The sequence below is a fragment of the Arachis duranensis genome, chromosome 9, assembly GCF_000817695.3.
Source record: "Arachis duranensis cultivar V14167 chromosome 9, aradu.V14167.gnm2.J7QH, whole genome shotgun sequence".
In the NCBI taxonomy this organism is placed as follows: Eukaryota; Viridiplantae; Streptophyta; class Magnoliopsida; order Fabales; family Fabaceae; genus Arachis; species Arachis duranensis.
Window position 1 is genome coordinate 87,228,997 of NC_029780.3, and position 24,435 is coordinate 87,253,431.

At 38.1% G+C, this 24,435-nt stretch overlaps 1 protein-coding gene across 1 annotated transcript; it reads left to right on the top strand.

Annotated features, from left to right (window-relative positions):
• The first annotated feature begins 689 nt into the window (after positions 1 to 689).
• On the top strand, positions 690 to 1,848 carry LOC107466123 (uncharacterized). The gene is made up of 2 exons (XM_052254320.1): positions 690 to 987; positions 1,748 to 1,848. Exons 1-2 carry the CDS (start codon positions 690 to 692, stop codon positions 1,846 to 1,848), a joined length of 399 nt encoding a protein of 132 aa, XP_052110280.1.
• The last annotated feature ends 22,587 nt before the right edge of the window (positions 1,849 to 24,435 follow it).

The following is a 24,435-nucleotide window of genomic DNA, read 5'->3' on the forward strand; positions in this document are numbered from 1 at the left end:
ATTTATGTACAATTTTTATTATAATTAATTATTTTATATAAATTGAAATTAAAATTCTGCTAATAGAAAAATAATAAAAAGGTATATAATTTAATTAGATAATTGATATTTTAGATTTAAATATAATATATAAAATTTGATGAATATGTTTATTTTATAAAAAAATCAGAAACCGTTATTCCCAAAATGAGGAACCTAACCTTACCCTTCCTTACCAAGATATCATCACTTAGCCGCACCCAACCACATTTCATCCCCTTCAACATAACAAATTTTAGAAATAGAAAATCAGAGAGAGGAGAGTGATGCAGAGGAGGGAAAATCTTGCAAGAGGATGCCGCTGCTGTAGCCGTGGGTCGTTTTTGCCGTCCCCGCCGTCGCCCTTGGAGACCGTTCTTGCTGCATCTAAAGCTTCCATTGTCGCCGTCGGGTTACTCCGTCGAAGAGCCTTCAATGTTGCCACTATCCACCCCTTGAAGGGGATCTCATCGCCGCGTTCTGCTGCCATGAAGCCATCATGTCTTGCCGCCAAGGGTTCCATCACCGTCGTGCCTTGCCTCTGTCACTGCTAATCCACCTCCGCTGGTACCAGGTCCCGTCGCCATCACCGTCGCAGGCAGAAAAGGGGAAAACGAACAGAACATGAGGGAGAGGAGGAGTTCTCATCATTGTTGTACGTCCAATTATCGATGCTGCTTCCAATCCCACCGTTGTTATTGCGCCGCCGCCTTCGGAGTTCGTCGCCGTCTTCAAGGTCCGCCGTGAAGAGTAATACAAATGGAAAAGAAAACAAAGAAGCTGCTAATGGGGATTTGGGAAAATGGCTCTGTTCTGCCTCTGCCTCTGGGTTCCGCAAGTTGCCAGAGTCCTTAGCTTTGATAGGTAAAGCAAATTTTTTATCTGATTTCTTGTTGTCTTTGGGTTATTTCTGCAGACTGCTCATATTTGATAACATAGAGACTGGAAGCTTAAAGGAGCATCTCAATGGTAAATTTTGAAAGAAGTTAGAAGGATTTTAGAGGAGCCTCTCAATAATAATTGGAAATATTTTTATTTATTTATTTATTTCAATGTTTGAATGCTGGTAGATCCCTTGAAGACTCCCTTAAATTGGAGGATGAGGTTGTAGATTGCTAATGAAGTTGTAGCAGCACTGGTAAGCTCTTTAAACAAAAGCTTGTCAAAGAACCAAATTTGCCTATTGTGTTTTGACTTGAAACTTCACTCTTCTTATCATATTTTTCTAATGCAAGTAATTTGAGGATTATGAAAAGTTAATGTCTCATTGAGTTCATGAATTGCTATTGGATGTGTGACCTCCCTGCTAAGCTGTAACTGTTTAACATTTCTCATTCTTGGCATTTATGATAAAATAAATATTGGAAACTATCGTACTTGGTTTCATGGAAGCGAGTGTAAATTAGTTTCTGTATATATTTATATTCAATTCTCCTACCTTAAAACATGTTAGTATATAGGAAGATTAAAATTTTTACAGAGTTTCCAACAGTTGCATGTTTCATTCAGTTTGCCAATGAAAAACAAAAGCTTAAATGTGTATCTATAAGATAGTTCTGTATGACTTGGCCTATTTTTGAGTTCTTTCTTTTGACCGATATGATTGTAGAAACATAAATATATGAGGCTGTTTTGTCACTTATATCTGTGATAAATTATTTAACATTTCACAAAAGTTGTGAAACATGATTCTGATTTTGGGCTTTTGTTGTGTTGATTGTGGCTGCAGGAATACTTATTTTTTTTAGTGATCCACCAGCATATCATGTCTCCATCAGCTTAAGCAATATTATGTTAGATGAGAACTTTACAGCTAAAGTAAGGAAATAGTGCATGAAATTGTGATCATCAACAATGGCGCCAAAAACTTTGGTAGCGCTCTCAAACGTGAATCACACTTTGTCACAATTTCGCACAACTAACCAGCAAGTGCACTGGGTTGTCCAAGTAATACCTTACGTGAGTAAGGGTCGATCCCACGGAGATTGTTGGTATGAAGCAAGCTATGGTTATCTTGTAAATCTCAGTTAGGCGGATTCAAATGGTTATAAAGGTTTTCGAAAATAATAATAAATAAAACATAAAATAAAGATAGAGATACTTATGTAAATCATTGGTGGGAATTTCAGATAAGTGTATAGAGATACTTTGTCCGTGTTGAATCTCTACTTTCCTATTACCTTCCTTCAATCCTTCATACTCCTTTCCATGGCAAGCTGTATGTAGGGCATCACCGTTGTCAATGGCTACATCCCATCCTCTCAGTAAAAATGGTCCAAATGCTCTGTCACAGCACGACTAATCATCTGTCGGTTCTCGATCATGTTGGAATAGAATCCATTGATTCTTTTGCGTCTGTCACCACGCCCAACAATCGCGAGTTTGAAGATCGTTACAGTCATTCAATCCCTGAATCCTACTCAAAATACCACAAACAAGGTTTAGACTTTCCAGATTCTCAAAAATGGCCGCCAATAATTCTAGCTTATACCACAAAGATTCTGATTAAGAAATCCAAGAGATATTCGTTCGTTCTGAGGTAGAACGGAAGTGGTTGTCAATCACGTGTTCATAGGTGAGAATGATGATTAGTGTCACGAATCATCACATTCGTCATGTTGAAGTGCAACGAATATCTTAGAATAAGAACAAGCTGAATTGAATAAAAGATAGTAATACTTTGCATTAAAACTCGAGGTACATCAGAGCTCCACACCCTTAATATATGGTGTGCAGAAACTCCACCATTGAAAATACATAAGTGATGGTCCAGGCATGGCCGAATGGCCAGCCCCCAAAACGTGATCAATAGTCTCCTAAGATGAACAATTGACTAAAACTGAGACCAAAGATGTCTAATACAATAGTAAAATGTCCTATTTATACTAAACTAGCCATTAGGGTTTACAGAAATAAGTCTAAGTGCATAAATCTACTTCTGGGGCCCACTTTGGTGTGTGCTTGGGCTGAGCTTGAGTTTTACACGTGCAGAGGCTTCTCTTGGTGTTAAACTCCAAGTTGTAACGTGTTTTTGGCGTTTAACTCTGGTTTGTGACGTGTTTCTGGCGTTTTACTCCAGAATGCAGCATGGAACTTGCGTTGAACGCCAGTTTACATCGTCTAAACTCAAACAAAGTATAAACCATTATATATTGCTGGAAAGCTCTGGATGTCTACTTTCCAATGCCGTTGAGAGCGCGCCATTGGGAGTTCTGTAGCTCCAGAAAATCTATTTCGAGTGCAGGGAGGTCAGAATCCAACAGCATCAGCAGTCCTTTGTCAGCCTGAATAAGATTTTTGCTTAGGTCCCTTAATTTCAGCCAGAAAATACCTGAAATCACAGAAAAACACTAAACTCATAGTAAAGTCCAGAAATGTGAATTTTACATAAAAACTAATGAAAACATCCCTAAAAGTAGCTAGATCCTACTAAAAACTACCTAAAAACAATGCCAAAAAGTGTATAAATTATCCGCTCATCACAACACCAAACTTAAATTGTTGCTTGTCCCTAAGCAACTGAAAATCAATTAGGATAAAAAGAAGAGAATATACTATAAATCTCAAAACATCAATGAATATTATTTCTAATTAGATGAGCGGGACTTGTAGCTTTTTACTTCTGAACAGTTTTGGCATCTCACTTTATCCTTTGAAGTTTAAAATGATTGGCATCTAGCAACTCAGAGTTCAGATAGTGTTATTGATTCTCTTAGTTTAGTATGTTGATTCTTGAACCCAGCTCCTTTTATGAGTCTTAGCCGTGGCCCTAAGCACTTTGTTTTCCAGTATTATCACCGGATACATAAATTCCACAGACACATGACTGGGTGAACCTTTTCATATTGTGACTCAGCTTTGCTGAAGTCCCCAGTTAGAGGTGGCCAGAGCTCTTAAGCACACTTTTTTGCTTTGGATCACGACTTTAACCACTCAGTCTCAAGCTTTTCACTTGGACCTGCATGCCACAAGCACATGGTTAGGGACAGCTTGATTTAGCCGCTTAGGCCTGGACTTATTTCCTTGGGCCCTCCTATCCATTGATGCTCAAAGCCTTGGATCCTTTTTACCCTTGCCTTTTGGTTTTAAGGGCTATTGGCTTTTTCTGCTTGCTTCTTTTTTTTATATATTTTTTCGCAAGCTTTTTCTTTTTCACTGCTTTTTCTTGCTTCAAGAATCAATTTCATGATTTTTCAGATTATCAATAACATTTCTCTTTTTCATCATTCTTTCAAGAGCCAACAATTTTAACATTCATAAACAACAAGATCAAAAATATGCACTGTTCAAGCATTCATTCAGAAAACAAAAAGTATTGTCACCGCATCAATATAATTAAACTAATTTCAAGGATGAATTCGAAACTCATGTACTTCTTGGTCTTTTGAATTAAAAACATTTTTCATTTAAGAAAGGTGAAGGATTCACAGAATTATTCATAGCCTTAAGACATAGGCACTAGACACTAATGATCATGTAATAAAGACACAAACATAGACAAATATGAAGCTCAAAAACTGAAAAACAGAGAGATAAGACAAGGAAGTTAAGGAATGAGTCCACCTTAGTGACGGTGGCGCCTTCTCCTTGAAGGACCAATGGTGTTCTTGAGCTCCTCTATGTCTCTTTCTTGCCTTTGTTGCTCCTCCCTCATAGCTCTTTGATCCTATCTAATCTCATTGAGAATGATGGAGTGCTCTTGGTAGTCCACCCTTAATTGGTTCACGTCATGACTCAATCCTTCTAGAAAAGTACTGAGTTATTCCCAATAGTTGTTTGGAGGAAAGTGCATCCCTTGAGGCATCTCAGGGATTTCTTGATGATGAGCTTCCTCATGCATCTCTTGAGATCCATGAATAGGCTCTCTTGTTTTCTTCATCCTTTTCTTGGTGATGGGCTTGTCCTCTTCAATGAGGATGTCTCCTTCTATGACAACTCCAGCTGAGTAGCATAGATGACAAATAAGATGAGGAAAAGCTAGCCTTGCCAAGGTGGAGGGCTTTTCGGCTACTTTGTAGAGTTCTAGAGAGATGATTTCATGAACTTCTACTTTCTCTCCAGTCATGATGCTATGGATCATGATGGCCCGATCCACAGTAACTTCGGATCGGTTGCTAGTGGGGATGATGGAGCGTTGGATGAACTCCAACCATCCTCTAGCCACAGGCTTAAGGTCCAGTCTTCTCAATTGAACCGGCTTGCCTTTAGAGTCTCTTTTCCATTGAGCTCCTTCAACACATATGTCCATAAGGACTTGGTCTAACCTTTGATCAAAGTTGACCCTTCTAGTGTAGGGGCGTGCATCTTCTTGCATCATAGGCAAGTTGAATGCCAACCTTACATTTTCCAGACTGAAATCTAAGTATTTTCCCCGAACCATTGTAAGATAATTCTTTGGATTTGGGTTCATACTTTGATCATGGTTCCTAGTGATCCATGCATTGGCATAGAACTCTTGAACCATTAATATTCCAACTTGTTGAATGGGGTTGGTCAGAACTTCCCAACCTCTTCTTTGGATTTCATGTCGGATCTCCGAATACTCATTTTTCTTGAGCATGAAAGGGACCTCGGGGATCACCTTCTTCTTGGCCACAACTTCATAGAAGTGGTCTTGATGGGCTTTAGAGATGAATTTCTCCATCTCCCATGTCTCGGAGGTGGAAACTTTTGTCTTCCCTTTCCTCTTTCTAGAGGTTTCTCCGGCCTTAGGTACCATAAGTGGTTATGGAAAAACAAAAAAGTTATGCTTTTACCACACCAAATGTAGAATATTGCTCGCCCTCCAGCAAAAGAAGAAAGAATAGAAGAAGAAGCAAATATAGAGGAGGGGGGAGAGATGTGTATTCGGCCAAGGGGGAGAAGAGAGGGTTATGTTGTGTGAGAATGAAGAAGGATGGAGGGGTTTATATAGTGGAGGGAGAGGGGTTTGGTTTGGCCATTTAGGGTGGGTTTGGATGGGAAAGAGATTTTGACTTTGAAGGTAGGTGGGGTTTATGGGGAAGAGTGGATGGGTGTGAGTGGTGAAGAGGTGATGGGGAAGAGAAATTGAGGTGATTGGTGAAGGGTTTTTTTTTGGGGGAAGAGTGTTATTGGATTGTGTGAAGAAGAGAGAAGGTAAGTTGAGGTAGGTAGGGATCCTATGGGGTCTACAGATCTTGAGATGATCCTGTAGGGTCCACAGATCCTGAGATGATCCTGTGGGATCCACATATCCTGAGGTGTCAAGGATTTATCATTCCTGCACCAATGAGGCGTGTAAAACACCCTCTGCATGCAATCCTGGCGTTCAACGCTAGATTGATGCTTGTTTCTGGCGTTCAACGCCAATCTACAGCATGTTTCTGGCGTTGAACGCCAGTTCCATGCTTGTTTCTGGCGTTTAACGCCATCTTTCCTCAGGGTGCAATCCTGGCATTTGAACACCAGACTGCTGCTTGTTTCTGGCGTTCAACGCCAGATTCATGCTCTGTTCTGGCATTGAATGCCAGACAGATGCTCCTTACTGGCGTTTAAACGCCAGTAAGCTCTTCCTCCAGGGTGTGCTATTTCTTCTGCTATTTTTTATTCTGTTTTTAATTTTAGTAATTGTTTTGTGACTCCACACGATCATAAACCTAATAAAACATAAAAGAATAATAAAAATATAGATAAATAAAAATTGGGTTGCCTCCCAATAAGCACTTTTTTAATGTCAATAGCTTGACAGTGAGCTCTCATGGAGCCTCACAAATCATCAGAGCATTGTTGGGACCTCCCAACACCAAACTTAGAGTTTGAATGTGGGGGTTCAACACCAAACTTAGAGTTTAGTTGAGCCTCCCAACACCAAACTTAGAGTTTGATTGTGGGGGCTTTGTTTGACTCTGTATTGAGAGAAGCTTATCGTGCCTCTTTTTCATGTTTACAGAGGGATATCCTTGGGCCTTAAACACAAGGTAGTCCTCATTCAATTAAAGGACTAATTCTCCTCTGTTAACATCAATCACAGCTCCTGCTGTGGCTAGGAAGGGTCTTCCAAGGATGATGCATTCATCCTTATCCTTCCTAGTGTCTAAGATTATGAAATCAACAGGGATGTAAAGGCCTTTAACCTTTACCAACATGTCCTCTACCAATCCATAAGCTTGTCTTATTGACTTGTCTGCCATTTCTAATGAGAATGTGGCAACCTGTACCTCAAAGATCCCTAGTTTCTCCATTATAAAGAGTGGCATAAGATTTATGCCTGACCTCAGGTCACACAGAGCCTTCTCAAAGGTCATGGTGCCTATGGTACAGGGTATTAAGAATTTACCAGGATCTTATTTCTTTTGAGGTAAAGTTTGCTGAACCCATATATCTAGTTCACTAATGAGTAAGGGAGGTGCATCTTCCCAAGTCTCATTACCAAACAACTTGACATTCAGCTTCATGATAGTTCATAGATATTGAGCAACTTGCTCTCCAGTTACATCTTCATCCTCTTCAGAGGATGAATAGTTTTCAGAGCTCATGAATGGAAGAAGGAGGTTTAAAGGAATCTATATGGTCTCTATATGAGCCTCAGATTCCTTTAGGTCCTCAATAGGGAACTCCTTCTTGTCTGTGAGACGTCCCATGAGGTCTTCCTCATTGAGACTCACGTCCTCCCCTTCCTCTCTAGTTTCGGCCATTTTGATTATGTCAATGGCCTTGCACTCTCTTTTTAGATTCTCTTCAGTATTGCTTGGGCGAGTACTAGGAGGAGTTTCAGTGATTTTCTTACTCAGTTGGCCCACTTGTGCCTCTAAATTTCTGATGGATGACCTTGATTCACTCATGAAACTTAAAGTGGCCTTAGACAGATCAAAGACTATGTTTGCTAAGCTAGAGGAGCTCTGCTAAGAATGCTCTGTCTGTTGCTGAGAAGATGATGGAAAAGACTTGTTATTGCTAAGCCTATTTCTTCCACCATTATTAAAGCTTTATTGGGGCTTTTGTAGATCCTTCCATGAGAAGTTTGGATGATTTATCCATGAAGAATTATAGGTGTTCCCATAGGGTTCACCCATGTAATTTACCTCTGCCATTGCAGGGTTCTCAAGATTATAAGCTTCTTCTTCAGAAGATGCCTCTTTATTACTGTTGGATGCATTTTGCCATCCATTCAGACTCTGAGAGATCATGTTGACTTGCTGAGTCAACATTTTATTCTGAGCTAATATGGCATTCAGAGCATCAATTTCAAGAACTCTCTTCCTCTAAGACGTCCCATTACTCACAGAATTCCTCTCAGAAGTGTACATAAATTGGTTATTTGTAACCATGTCAATGAGTTCTTGAGCTTCTGCAGGCGTTTTCTTTAGGTGAATGGATCCACCTGCAGAATGGTCCAGTGACATCTTAGAGAACTCAGATAGACCATAATAGAATATATCCGAAATGGTCCACTCTGAAAGCATGTCAGAAGGACATCTCTTGGTCATCTGCTTGTATCTTCCCAAGCATCATAGAGGGATTCACCATCTTTTTGTTTGAAGGTCTGAACATCCACTCTAAGCTTGCTCAGCTTTTGAGGAGGAAAGAACTTAGCCAAGAAGGTCGTGACTAGCTTATCCCAAGAGTCCAGGCTATCTTTAGGTTGAGAGTCCAACCATGTTCTAGCCCTGTCTCTTACAGCAAAAGGGAAAAGCATGAGCCTGTAGACTTCAGGATCTACTCCATTAGTCTTAACAATCTCACATATCTGCAAGAACTCAGTTAAAAACTGATAGGGATCTTCTAATGGAAGTCCATGAAACTTGCAGTTCTGTTGGATTAGAGCAACTAGTTGAGGTTTCAGCTCAAAATTATTTGCTCCAATGGCAGGGATTGAGATGCTTCTTCCATCAAATTTGAAAGTAGGTGTAGTATAATCACCAAGCATCCTTCTTGCATTATTGTTGTTGGGTTCGGCTGCCATCTCCTTTTCTTGTTCGAAAATTTCAGCAAGGTTGTCTCTGGATTGTTGTGATTTAGCTTCTCTTAGTTTCCTCTTCAGAGTCCTTTCAGGTTCAGGATCAGATTCAACAAAAATGCCTTTTTCCTTGTTCCTGCTCATATGAAAGAGAAGAAAACAAAGAAAATTTGGAATCCTCTATGTCACAGTATAGAGATTCCTTTATGTGAGTAGAAGAATAAAAGAATAGAAGAAGGAAAAAGGTAAGAATCCAAACACAAGGGGGGAAGAGTGGGTTCAAATTCTTGAGTGAAAGAGAGGTGTTATTAGATAAATAAATAGAAGGAGATGAGAGAGACAGAATTTTCAAAATTAATTTTGAAAAAGGGTTAGTGAATTTCGAAAATTAGGAGAAGAAATAAAATTAAAAATTAAAATTTGAAACAATTAATTAATTAAGAAAATTTTTGAAAAGGAGGTAAGTGATTTTCGAAAATTAGAAAGAGAAAAGTAGTTAGGTGGTTTTGAAAAAGATAAGAAATAGAAAAACAAACAAAAAGTCAACTAGTTAGTTGAAAAAGATTTGAAATTCAATTTTGAAAAGATAAGGAGTTAGAAAAGATTTTTGAAATTGATTTTGAAAAAGATATGATTAAAAAGATATGATTGAAAAGATATTTTTGAAAAAGATTTGATTTTTAAAATTAAAATTGATTACTTGACTAACAAGAAACTAAAAGATATGATTCTAGAATTTAAAGATTGAACCTTTCTTAACAAGAAAGTAACAAACTTCAAATTTTTGCATCAATCACATTAATTGTTAGTAGAGTTTTCGAAATTTTGAAATAAAGATAAGAAAAATATTTTGAAAATAAATTTTAAAAATTTCGAAAATAATAAAAAAATGAAAAAGATTTGATTTTTGAAAAAGATTTTGAAAAGATAAGATTTTTAAAATTGAAATTTTGACTTGACTTATAAGAAATAGCTAAGTTTTAAAAATTTTTGACTAAGTCAACTCAAATTTTCGAAATTTATGAGAAAAAAAAGGAAAAGATATTTTTTTATTTTTGAATTTTTAATGAGGAGAGAGAAAAACAACAAAAATGACTCACAACATGAAAATTATGAATCAAAACACATGATGCATGCAAGAACACTATGAATGTCAAGATGAACACCAAGAACACTTTGAAGATCAAGATGAACATCAAGACTTATTTTTGAAAAATTTTCAAGAAAAGAAAAACATGCAAGACACCAAACTTAGAAATTTTCAATGCTTAGACACTATGAATGCAAAAATGCATATGAAAAACAACAAAAGACACCAAACAAGAAAATATAAAGATCAAACAAGAAGACTTATCAAGAACAACTTAAAGATCATGAAGAACACATGCATGAATTTTTGAAAAATGCAAAAGTTTTTAAAACATGCAATTGACACTAGACTCAAATAAGAAACACAAAAAATATTTTTGATTTTTATGATTTTATGATTTTTTGGTTTTTTTTAGTAAATTATTTTTTTGAAAAACAAAAACAAATAAAAATTTTTTGAAAGATTTTTGAAAACTTTTTGAAAAAAAAATTACCTAATCTGAGCAACAAGATGAACCGTCAGTTGTCCAAACTCGAACAATCCCTAGCAACGGCGCCAAAAACTTGGTGCACGAAATTGTGATCATCAACAATGGCGCCAAAAAACTTGGTAGGGCTCTCAAACGTGAATCACACTTTGTCACAACTTCGCACAACTAACTAGCAAGTGCACTGGGTTGTCCAAGTAATACCTTACATGAGTAAGGGTCGATCCCACGGAGATTGTTGGTATGAAGCAAGCTATGGTCATCTTGTAAATCTCAGTTAGGCGGATTCAAATGGTTATAAAGGTTTTCGAAAATGATAATAAATAAAACATAAAAAAAAGATAGAGATACTTATGTAAATCATTGGTGGGAATTTCAGATAAGTGTATGGAGATGCTTTGTCCCTGTTGAATCTCTACTTTCCTACTACCTTCCTTCAATCCTTCATACTCCTTTCCATGGCAAGCTGTATGTAGGGCATCACCGTTGTCAATGGCTACATCCTATCCTCTCAGTAAAAATGGTCCAAATGCTCTGTCACAGCACGGCTAATCATCTGTCGGTTCTCAATCATGTCGGAATAGAATCCATTGATTCTTTTGCGTCTGTCACCACGCCCAACAATCGCGAGTTTGAAGCTTATCACAGTCATTCAATCCCTGAATCCTACTCGGAATACCACAGACAAGGTTTAGACTTTCTGGATTCTCAAGAATGGCCACCAATAATTTTAGCTTATACCATGAAGATTCTGATTAAGAAATTCAAGAGATATTCGTTCATTCTGAGGTAGAACGGAAGTGGTTGTCAATCACGTGTTTATAGGTGAGAATGATGATGAGTGTCACCGATCATCACATTCGTCATGTTGAAGTGCAACGAATATCTTAGAATAAGAACAAGCTGAATTGAATAAAAGATAGTAGTACTTTGCATTAAAACTCAAGGTACAGCAGAGCTCCACACCCTTAATCTATGGTGTGCAGAAACTCCACCGTTGAAAATACATAAGTGATGGTCCAGGCATGGCCGAATGGCCAACCCCCAAAATGTGATCAATAGTCTCCTAAGATGAACAATTGACTAAAACTGAGACCAAAGATGTCTAATACAATAGTAAAATGTCCTATTTATACTAAACTAGCCACTAGGGTTTACAAAAAAAGTCTAAGTGCAGAAAACCACTTCCGGGGCCCACTTTGGTGTGTGCTTGGGTTGAGCTTGAGCTTTACACGTGCAGAGGCTTCTCTTGGAGTTAAATTCCAAGTTGTAATGTGTTTTTGGCGTTTAACTCTGGTTTGTGACGTGTTTCTGGCGTTTTACTCCAGAATGCAGCATGGAACTGGCGTTGAACACCAGTTTGCGTCATCTAAGCTCGAACAAAGTATGGACCATTATATATTTTTGGAAAGCTCTGGATGTCTAATTTCCAACGCCATTGAGAGCGCGCCATTTGGAGTTCTGTAGCTCCAGAAAAATCCATTTCGAGTGCAGGGAGGTCAGAATCCAACAGCATCAGCAGTCCTTTGTTAGCCTGAATCAGATTTTTGCTCAGGTCCCTCAATTTCAGCCAGAAAATATCTGAAATCACAGAAAAATACACAAACTCATAGTAAAGTCCAGAAATGTGAATTTTTCATAAAAACTAATGAAAATATCCCTAAAGTAGCTAGATCCTACTAAAAATTACCTAAAAACAATGCCAAAAAGTGTATAAATTATCCGCTCATCAGGAAACATTTCTTTTCTCACTAGAACTATCATCTTCTATATTTGATTGACATGCCAAAAGTAAATAAAGCACTTCAATGTTAAAATAGTGTGACACCCAATTTTCTTTTCTAATACGGTTATTAGATTTTGGCGTTCTTACTCCCAGTGCAAATCTATCATGATGCCGAATTCAGGAGGTCCTTATCTCTCAACAGAAAACAAAACAGGTTATATACATCAGAGATGTTGAGAGGCTTAGCTTGTTCTACAATCACCAAGGTTATACAACTTGATACATAATGCTTCACTATTTTTGAAAGGAGATGTATGAACATAATGGAGTTTGTAATTTATAGTTTATATTTTGAAGATTTATAATTTCTTGTTTTTCTTGTCCTATGTATCTATCTAGTTTATTAGGATTTTTCAATGTGTCTTGTTAGTTTGTACTTTAAAGGTTATATGTTGAAAATTTATAAAACAATATTAGTTAAATGAAAGATATTTGAACTATCTATGTTATTATATATTATATAAATGTTGACTTGCTGAGTAAATTAGTTAATATATTAATTAATTAAAAAAATAATATAATTTGGCAAATTATGTGTGTACTTTGTATTAAAAAATTATTATAATATAAATAGTGTTTTGTAACTAAAGAAAAAAAATGTTACAAAATCAAGTTATATTTTGTAACAAAATAAAATATATTGTCACAAAAAATAAAGATCAAAATTTGTTATCACTTTTGTAATGACTTTTGGTTTTTTGTATCAGAAAAATTTGTTACAAAATATTACTTTGAATTGTAACAGTTCCATTTTTCTTACAAAAACTTTTTGTAACGGGACATACTGCAACGGCCCTTTTTTTGTTACAAAATCCTTTTGTTTCAAAATTTCGATTTTTTGTAACATTTTTTTGTTACAAATATTGCTTTTTCTTGTAGTGTGGTAGTGGTTTGAGCTCGGGTTTAGGAGGCTTCTCCCCTTCCTGAGGGGTTTTCAGAGGTTCTTCTGTTTTCTCTGGTTCCTCTAGATCAGGCTGAGCATCTTTAAAAATGTCATCTAGCTCTGATTTGAGACTCTCAGTCATATTGACCTCTTCCACCAGGAAGTCATTAATATCAACGCTCATGCAGTCTCTTAATGTGTCTGGATGCTGCATAGCTTTGACAGCATTCAACTTAAACTCATCCTCATTGACTCTCAGGGTTACTTCACCTTTTTAACGTAAATGAGAGTTCGTCCAGTTTCTAGGAAAGGTCTTCCTAGAATGAGAGTTGCACTCTTGTGCTCCTCTATTTCCAGCACTACAAAGTCAGTGGGAAAGGCAAATGGCCCAACTTTGACAATCATGTCCTAAATAATGCCTGATGGCATTTTAATGGAGCCATCAGCAAGTTGGAGACATATTCGGGTTGGTTTGACTTCTTCAGTCAAACCCAGCTTTCTGATAGTGGATGCAGGTATCAGGTTGATACTTGCACCAAGATCACATAGAGCTATCTTGGTGCAAGCACCCTCTAATGTGCATAGTATCATAAAGCTTCTGGGATCCTTAAACTTCTTTGGTAAGCTTTTCAGAATGATTGCACTGCATTCTTCAGTGAGAAAAACTTTTTCAGTTTCTCTCCAATCCTTCTTATGACTTAAGATCTCTTTCATGAACTTAGCATAAGAGGGTATTTGCTCAAGTGCCTCTGCAAACGGAATATTTATTTCAAGAGTCCTGAGATGGTCTACAAAGTGGGCAAATTGTTTATCCTGTTTCGCTTGGCGGAGTTTCTGATGATAAGGCATCTTGGCTTTATATTCTTCAACCTTAGTTGCTGCAGCTTTATTACCTACAGAAGTGGTTGGAGAAGCCTACTTAAAGGGGTTGTTATCAGTACTTGCAGGTGTCTGATCTCTCATTGACGTTTGAACGCCAGAACTGGGTGCTTTTTGGGCGTTTAACGCCAGGTTGCTACCCTGTTCTAGCGTTTGAACGCCAGAATTGGCTGCTGAATGGGTGTTTAATGCTAGGTTGCTGCCCTTTTCTGGCGTTTGAATGCCAGAATCATTCCTCTCTGGGCTCTTACTGTCCTCAGAGGGATTTTGGGCAATGAATTTATTATCCTCTGTCAGATGTTCCTTTCTTGGCTTCTTGCTGCTTTGAGTTGAGGTATTTAATGTCTTTCCACTCCTTAAATGAACAGCTTGGCATTCTTCTGTTATCTGTTTAGATAACTGCTGTTTTATCTGATTCAATTATTTTTCTATATTCTGGTTAGAATCTTTGGTCTCTTGTAGCATCTCCTTAAATTCTGCTAACTGTTTTGTTATAGAAAATAGTTGCTGATTGAATTCAGCAACTTGTTCTGGAGGACTAAGTTCAGTGGATACTGTTTTAGCCTCTTCTTTCATAGAGGACTCATTACTTAAGTACAGATGCTGATTTCTAGCAACCGTATCTATAAGCTCTTGAGCCTCTTCAATTGTCTTTCTCATGTGTATAGATCCACCAGCTGAGTGGTCTAGAGATATCTGGGCCTTTTCTATAATCCCGTAGTAGAAGATGTCTAATTGCACCCACACTGAAAATATTTTAGAGGGGCATTTCCTTGGCATCTCTCTGTACCTCTCACAGGCATCATAAAGGGATTCACTATCCTCCTGTTTAAAGCCTTGGATGTCCAGCCTTAGCTGTGTCATCCTTTTTGGGGGGGAAATATTGATTTAGAAATTTGTCTGATAACTGTTTCCATGTTCTTATGCTGGCTTTGGGTTGGTTGTTTAACCACCTCTTAGCTTGGTCTTTTACAGTAAATGAAAACAACAATAATCTGTAGACATCCTGATCCACTTCCTTATCACGTATTGTGTCAGTAATTTGTAAGAACTATGCCAGAAACTCAGTAGGTTCTTCCTGTGGAAGACTGGAATACTGGTAATTTTGCTGCACCATGATAATGAGCTGAGAATTTAACTCAAAACTACTGGCTCTGATGGAGGGTATACAGATACTACTTCTATATGAAGCAATCGTGGGGTTGGCATAAGACCCCAGAGTCCTTCTGGACTGTTCATTTCCACTTAGGTCCATGATGGAGAAAGTGAGATGATATGAATTATAAATAAATAATAAATTTTTTTTATTTTTTTATTATTTTTTTGAATGCCGAAGTTAAAAAAAGAAAAAAATAAAATAAAATAAATGAAAAATTGAATGTAAGTTTCAAAAATTAAGTGGAGATAGAAAGTGGTTAGTTAGTTTTGAAAAACATGTGTCCTAAAATTAAAGATACTTGAAAATCAACACTTGTAAGAGAATAAAAGAAAAAGATTTGAAAAAGATATTATTTAAAATTTTAAAGGTTGAAATTTCCTTAACTGGAAAACACCAAATTTAAAATTTTTCAATCAAACTAATAAAAATGGAACAAGTAGTTCGAAAATTTAAAAAGAAAAAAAAAGGATTTTGAAAAATTTTATAAAATATTTTTGAAAAATATAAAAAGAAATTTTAAAAAGAATTTATTTTGAAAAAAATTTAAAAAGATAAAATTTTAAAACTTGAAATCTTGACTTGACTAACAAGAAACAACTAAATTTTAAAAAATTTTGACTAAGTCAACCCAAAGATTTTGAAAATTATGAGCAATTGGAGGAAAAGATATTTTTTAATTTTTGAATTTTAATGAGGAAAGAGAAAAATAACAAAATGACTCAAGACACAAAAATTTTTGGATTAAAACAAAGAGAACATGCAAGAACACTTTGAATGTCAAGATGAACACCAAGAACAAATTTTGAAAATTTTTAAGGAAATAAGGACACAAGAAACACTAAACTTAAAAATTTTTATACTTTGGACACTAATAATTTGAAAATGCACAAGAAAAACAAGGAAAGACACAAAACAAGAAAAACTGAAGATCAAACAAGGAACACAAAATTTCGAAAATATGAAGGTAAATAAAAACATGCAATTGACACTAAACTTAAAATATGAAACTAGACTCAAACAGAAAACTCTAAACCAACAAAAATAAATTATTCCTAATCTAAGCAACAAGATGAACCATCAGTTGTTCAAACTCGAACAATCCCCGGCAAGTCGGCAACGGTGCCAAAAACTTGGTGCACAAAATTGCAATCACACTTTTGCAACTCTGCACAACTAACCATCAAGTGCACTGGGTCATCCAAGTAATACCTTACGTGAGTAAGGGTCGATCCCACAGAGATTGCCGTCTTGAAGCAAGCTGTGGTTATCCTGTAACTCTTAGTCAGGAGTTTAATAATAAAAAGAGTTTTGTTTGCAAAAAGTAAAAGAACATGAAATAAATGATACTTGTTATTCAATAATGGAGAACAGGTTGGGATTTCGGGGATACTCTGCCCTCTGAATTTCTACTTTCCTACTGTCTTCTTCTCCAAACATGCATGGCTCCTTCTATGGCAAGCTATGTGTTGGTGGATCACCGTTGTCAATGGTTACCATCCGTCCTCTCAGTGAAAATGGTCCAACTACGGTTCCCGTAGGGCTAATCATCTGTCGATTCTCACTTGTGTCAGAATAGGATACATTTATCCTTTTACACACTATCACTGCGCCCAGCATTCGTGAGTTTGAAGCTCGTCAAAGTCATCCCTTCCCAGATCCTACTCGAAATACCACAGACAAGGTTTAGACTTTTCGGATCTCAGGAATGCTGCCAATTGTTTCCAGCCTTTACCACCAAGGTTATGATCTCACGGATTCGACTGCTCTGTTGTCAGGAAAGGTAGGCAAACTCGTGGATCAGGAGCCTAAGAGATACACACTCAAGTTGTCGCCCAATGACTACATTGAGCTCAGATAGAACGGAAGTGGTTGTCAAGCACGCATTCATGGATTTGAGAATGATGATGAGTGTCATGAATCATCACATTCATCACATTGAAGTACGAGTGAATATCTTAGAATAGAAGCAAACATAATTGGATGGAAAACAGTAGTAATTGCATTAATCCATTGAAACACAGCAGAGTTCCTCACCCCCCACCTATGGGGTTTAGAGACTCATGCCGTCAAAGATACAATATGAAATGTAAAAATGTCATAAGTTCCTAAATGAAAGTCTAAAAGTAGTTTTTATACTAAACTAGTAACCTAGGTTTACAGAAAATGAGTAACTAAGTGCAGATAGTGCAGAAATCTACTTTCGGGGTCCATTTGGTGAGTGTTTGGGTTGAGCCTTGAAGCTTTCATGTGCATAGGCCATTCTTGGAGTTTAACACCAGTTTTGGTGCCAGTTTGGGCGTTTAACTCCAGTTTTGGTGTCAATTCTGGCATTTTATGCCAGAAAACAGTTTCTGGCTAGCGTTTAACGCCAGTTTGGGCCATCAAATCTCGGGCAAAGTATGGACTATTATTCATTGCTAGAAAGCCCAGGATGTATACTTTCTAACGCAATTGAGAGCGCGCCAAATGGGCTTCTGTAGCTCTAGAAAATGTATTTCAAGTGTAGGAGGGTCAGAATCCAATAGCATCTGCAGTCCTTTCTCAGCCTCTGAATCAGATTTTTGCTCAAGTCCCTCAATTTCAGCCAGAAAATACCTGAAATTACACAAAAACCCACAAACCCATAGTGAAGTCCAGAAATGTGATTTTTGAATAAAAATATAACAAAAAGTGAATAAAACATGCTAAAAGCTATATGAAAACACTACTAAAAAGCGTATAAAATATCCGCTCATCAGCGACCAGCCTCTGTGACTTAGCTAAGGAGTTTTTTGGGCTTAGCTGGCTATTACCGAAGATTTATCAAAGACTTTTCACAGAGATCATTATCATTGACAAAGTTAACCTGCAAGGATGCACTGTTTGTTTGGACTCTTGAGTGCGAGAAGAGTTTTCAGGCGTTGAAGTAAAAGTTGGCCACCGCACCTGTGTTGGTGTTACGTGAGCCAAATGAGTCATTCGAGGTGTACTGTGATGCCTCACTGAAGGGTCTAGGGTGCGTGCTGATGTAGCATCGTAATGTGGTGGCGTATGCCTCACGTCAGTTGAGACCTCATGAAATTAATTACCCTACGCAAAATTCGAAACTTGCTGCGGTTGTGTTTGCGTTAAAGGTGTGGAGGCATTACCTCTATAGGGTTAAGTTCCTAATTTTCTCTGATCACAAGAGCTTGAAGTATCTCTTTGATCAGAAAGAGCTTAATATGAGACAGAGAAGGTGGATGGAATTATTGAAGGACTACGACTTTGAGTTGAATTACCATTCGGGGAAGACAAATGTAGTGGCAGATGCATTAAGTCGGAAGTCGTTGTATGTTGTTTGGATGATGATCCGAGAAGAAGAGTTACTCAAAGAATTCAAAAGTCTGAAGATTGGTGTTCAAGAAGTGTCTGGGACTCTGTGTTTGAATCGATTATAAATCTCAAGTAATTTTAAATCCGAACTCCTAAAGGCTCATGAAGATGATGACGCGTTATGGAAGGTGCTACCAGCCATTGAGCAAGGGAAACAATGGAGAGTGTCGGAGGATAAAGACGGGTTATGGAGATTCAAGGGTAGGATCATTGTGCCGGTAAGTTGGCACTTTGAGGCAAGATATCTTAAAGGAAGCACACAAAAGCGGATTCTCTATCCACCCAGGAAGTACTAAGATGTACCATGATCTAAAGGAGATGTTTTGGTGGCCGGGTATGAGATGTGGTGGAATATGTTTCAAAATGTTTAACCTGTCAGAAGGTGAAGATTGAACATCAAAGACCTTCTGGGACATTGTAACCTTTAGAGGTTCCGCAATGGAAGTGGGAAAGCATTGCGATGGATTTTGTGTCAGGATTGCCTGGGACTAGGGCCGGTTTTGATGCTATCTGGGTGATTGTGGACCGACTGACGAAGACAGCTCACTTTTTACCCATTCGGATGACTTACACCCTTGAAGAGCTAGCACAGTTATACATAAAGAAGATTGTGAGACTTCATGGCGTACCTGCTACTATAATCTCCAATAGAGATCCTCGTTTTACTTCAAGGTTTTGGGGAGCATTTTAGAAAGCTTTCGCAACCTGATTAAGATTGAGCACAGCTTACCATCCTCAAACAGATGGTCAATCTGAGAGGACGATCCAAAACTTGGAAGATATGTTGAGGGCTTGTATTCTGGATCACTCGACAAGCTGGGATCGCTATATGCCGCTAGTGGAGTTTGCGTACAATAATAGCTATCATGTGAGCATCGGAATGGCTCCGTATGAGGCTCTATACTGGAAAAAAATGTCAATCTCTGCTATGTTGGTATGAAGCTGGGGAGAAAGGCTTGTTGGGGCCGGAGATGATAGCTGAGACCACTGAACAAGTCAAGAAAATTCGAGATAAAATGCTTACTGTGCATAGTTGTCAGAAGAGTTACGCCGATCAAAGGCGGAAACCCTTAGAATTTGAAGAAGGAGACCATGTTTTCCTTAAGGTCACTCCAAACACAGAGGTAGGTAGGGCGATTTAAGCAAAGAAGTTTAATCCTCGGTATATTGGTCCATTTCAGATCCTTGAGAGGATTGGACCGGTGGCATATCAAATGGCTCTACCACCTCATCTTTCAAACATGCACAACGTATTTCACGTGTCACAGCTTTGGAAGTATACTCCTGATGCGAGCCATGAGTTAGAACCTGAATCTATTCAGTTAAAAGAAGATTTGACGCTTCTAGTGGCTCTAGTCAGAATTGATGATACTAGTATCAAGCGGTTGTATAGAAAAGATGTTTCGTTAGTCAAAGTGGCATGGAGTCGAGGCGGTGTTGAGGAACACACTTGGAAACTTGAGTCAGAGATGCGAGCTGACTACTCGCACCTATTCTCAGGTAATTGATTTTAAATTTTGTGGGTAAAATTCCCAATTAGGTGGGTAGAATATAAAACCCGGTTAATTAATGACTAATTAACTCATAAATGAGAATTTATTCTAGAAAGCCAAAAATGTGATTTTTATGGCTTAATATGATAACGGAGATTGAGGCGAGAATTTCGATACCAATTTTGTAGAAATTGGACTAAGATTGGACCGAACAGGCCAAACCGGGTCAACCAGACCCATATTGGGCCCTTGGCCCAACTAAACTAAACCTCATACCCTAATTTTCAGCACACTCTCTCCTCACAACACACAAACAGATGCTGAAATGGTGGAAAGGAAGGGAAGAACACTCTCTCAAGTTCTCTCCCTTGGTTGATCTTCAAACCACCATAACTTTTGATCTAAAGCTTCGATTGCCGCACCGCTCACGGCCACGCGTTCACTGTGAAGAGCTCTACAAAATCCACTACTTTATTCTTGAGGTAAGCCACGAAATTATTTCAGTTCTTCATCTCTAAATTTCGAATTTCATGGAGAAAGTGTTGAGATTTTGGACTCTTTGATGTTATTGGATACAACTCTCTTGAAAAAGAAGGTTAATCTTGTCTCCTTGAACCTTGGATGTGGTAAGATTCTCAACCCTAGTATAATTTGTTGTTTTATGATGCTTGGGTATTGAGATGTTGTGTTTGGGTATGATAATTATGGCTTAGGTAGTGTGTATGTGAATATTGAAGCTTGATTGAGATTTTAAAAAGCTTGCAAGAGGGCTTTGGTGTGCAAAAAAATCTATTCTTAGAGGTGTTTAGACCTTGAGAGCTTGTGGAAAAGTGGTTTGGAAGTGCTCCGGTTGAGCGTGGGAAATGGCTAAGGTATGGTCTCGGTTTTCTATATCTAAAATGAAATGTGGTGTGAAAACTTAGGCTAGATGCCCTAAGATAGGCATTAAGTTGTTGATGATGTTGGATGGTTGAGATATATAATGTGGTCATATATGTGGTTATGAATATTGATGCCTTGATGTTATGATATATGCTTGATGAGTGATTGAGGTTGATTTGTGGGTGAAACCATGTTGATGGTAGGTATGACATTGATTATGTATAATGATGGTTGATTGGGAATGGTATTGTCGAAAATTGGGATGAGCAATAATGTATGACATGTTAATGTGTTGGTAATTTAGCCATTTGATTGAGATGGATAAAATGGTTGGATGGTGATTTCGTGAATTGTGGTAAAGTGTTAATGTGTGATTTGAGGAGCTTCATGTTGATTTTTGGTATATTTTGATTGATTTCAATCGGTATGTTTTGGTTGATTTTGAAAAGGGATGAAATTAGTTTGTTTTGAAAATGGCACTTTGTGGTTTTGTATGAAAATATGGTTTTTGGGCATACTTTGACAGGGAATAACTTGGACTCCGAATTCCCGTTTTGTGCCAAACTTGTTTAGAAATGAAATTGGATCCGGGATGTTCATGCTGTTCGAAGAACGGGCGAAGAATGATTTAAAATGAAGAAGTTATGTCCGTCGGAAGATTGGGGGTTGAATCTGTGAATTCTGTAGCTTTTAACTTAGAAAAATTTTAAGCAGAATGCCCCACACGCGTAGGCGTGACTAATGCGTACGCGTCATTTTTCGAAAAAGAACCATCCACGCGTGCGTGTGGCCCACGCGTGCGCGTCGATGCGCTGCACCAAATGCCCATCTAATTTTCCCGAGAGTTATGCGAGAATTGTAACAGTTTTGTGCATGGGGAACAATCGCACACATGCGTACGCGTGGCTAACACGTAGACGTCGCTTGGCTGTTTTTCCATCCACGCGTGCATGTGGGTGACACAGTCACGTCGATGAACTTCTTGGCCATCCACGCGTGTGCATGGAGGACGCGTACGCGTGACCCTGTTTTAATCCCAAAGTTGATTTTTGAGTTTTAAAAGCCAAATTTCATACTTCTAAGCCTCTGATCTCACCCCTTATGTATTAAATCACTATGATATGCCTAGAAATGAGAAAGAGGGTTAGGGGATGTGGTAACTTGAGAATGGAAAAAGGGAAAAACTTATGATCAATGATGATCAAAGATGCTTGTATGAGATACGGATGATGGCAGTGGAAGTGCTTTATGTGCCATGAGCCGATGGGATGCATTTATTGATAAATTGGCTGGTTCTAGATTAAATCATGAGCCGGATGGCTAAGTTATTATCGGATTACGGCGGGGCCGTTACTGATTTATGGTTGGATATGATTACATATATGCGTATTGAATGAAATGTGAATGTTGCACTTCCACTATCTGAGATACGATTTTTTCTGGGTGAAAGCAGTGGCTAGCCACCACGTGTTCCATGTGTAGACTCGATACTTTACTGACCTTATGTCGTAAGTGTGGCCGGACACTGTGAAAGTTCTGGATGAGCTCGCCCCCGTGAATATACACCAGTGAGGGTGTTAGATATGGATTATGATTATGATCATGATGATGATCGAGGATAACTCGAGTTGGGGATGCACGACAGAGGGACAGTCCAATGGTTAGCTACCAAGACTTGTCGAGTTGGCTATATAACCGACAGATGATATCATCAGCCATTAGGACAGGCATACATCATATGCATATTATGTGAATTGTTTGAGATTGCCTAATTGACTGCATATTACTTGCTAATTGTCTAAATGTCTTATCTGCTACTATTTGTATATCTCTTGTTTGATGTAACTGTGTTTGCCATATTATACTCCTACTGGTGGTTGGGAGGTCTGAAGGAATTGGAAAGGGAAGTATTAGTTAGACTGAAGATCCTTAGTCAGTTGCCATTTATGGTTTAGCCTGTTTATAAGCTTTGAATTATCTGTTGGAAGTTCTAGGATTGCCTTTGGCTTTTCCAGGACATTACATGTTAGATATGTGGACACTGTTACCATACTGAGAACTTCCAGTTCTCACCCATGCGGATTTTTTGGTTTTCAGATGCGGGACGTGAGGCTTCTTGCTGAAGCATGCTGGAGATTTTTAGATTAGCAAAGATCCTTTGTTATTGGGACTCTATTTTGGTTTATATGTTTTCCTTAGATACTTGATATCTCCACTAATAATACAAATTGTGATGACTCCTCCTAAAGAGGATTTTGGAGAATAGGTTTTCTGTATTTGTGCCACTTTGGGTTTCCTTGGGCTTTCTTATTTTATTTACATGTGTATATTGCTATGCTCAGACCGGTTATCTTCGCAACCAGATTTTGAGTTTTGAAATTCCTATTTTTGGCACTCTTTTGTATATATATAATCTCACGTTAGCCTATCCTTTATTCGTTACATTTTTTATTGGAGTGTTGCGCCTTCGAGTTACGATTTTGTTTTATCCTTTTTTCTTCAAAGGCTCCTAGTTATAATCATTTTTCATACTACTATATGTACTAAATTTTTATTTTTGAGATCGTAATACCTTGCCATCTCTGAATTATGACTTAAGCATAGGACTCTGTTTGGTCGGGTGTTACACAGGAGGTATAAAATCAGGGGATTAGTGCCCTACCACCTTCTCCTGGAGGCATACATTAGGGGAAATGAATCGGGTGAATAGTGCGCTACCATCTTCTCCTAGTGAGGCCGTGCCACACTGATCGAGGGATTTGTGGCATAACACCTTGCAGACAGGAAGAGAAAATGTGTAGGAAACACATCAGGGAATTAGTGCCCTACCACCTTCCTCACATCCCATAAGATACATGGTGCACGAATTTGTGATTCGCACAACTAACCAGCAAGTGCACTGGGTCGTCCAAGTAATACCTTACGTGAGTAAGGGTCGATCCCACGGAGATTATTGGTTTGAAGCAATCAATGTTTATTTTATTAATCTTAGTCAGGAGGCCAATAAGGATTTAATGAAATTACTAGATTTGATTATAAAAATAAAAGAGAATAACAGCGTTACTTGTTGTGCAGTAATGGGGAATATGTTGGAGTTTTGGAGATGCTTTGTCCTTTGACTTCAACTCTTCCTTGAAATCTTTCAACACACGCAAGGCTCCTTCCATGGCAAGCTCTATGTTGGGTGTCACCGTTGTCAGTGGCTACTTCCCATCCTCTCAGTGAAAACGTTCCTATGCTCTGTCACAGCATGGCTAATCATCTGTCGGTTCTCAATCAGGCTGGAGTAGAATCCATTGATTCTTTTGCGTCTGTCACTAACGCCCAACCTGCAGGAGTTTGAAGCACGTCACAGTCATTCAATCCCAGAATCCTACTCGGAATACCACAGACAAGGTTTAGACTTTCCGGATTCTCATGAATGCCGCCATCGATCCGGCTTATACCACGAAGATTCTGATTAAGGAATCTAAGAGATATTCATTCA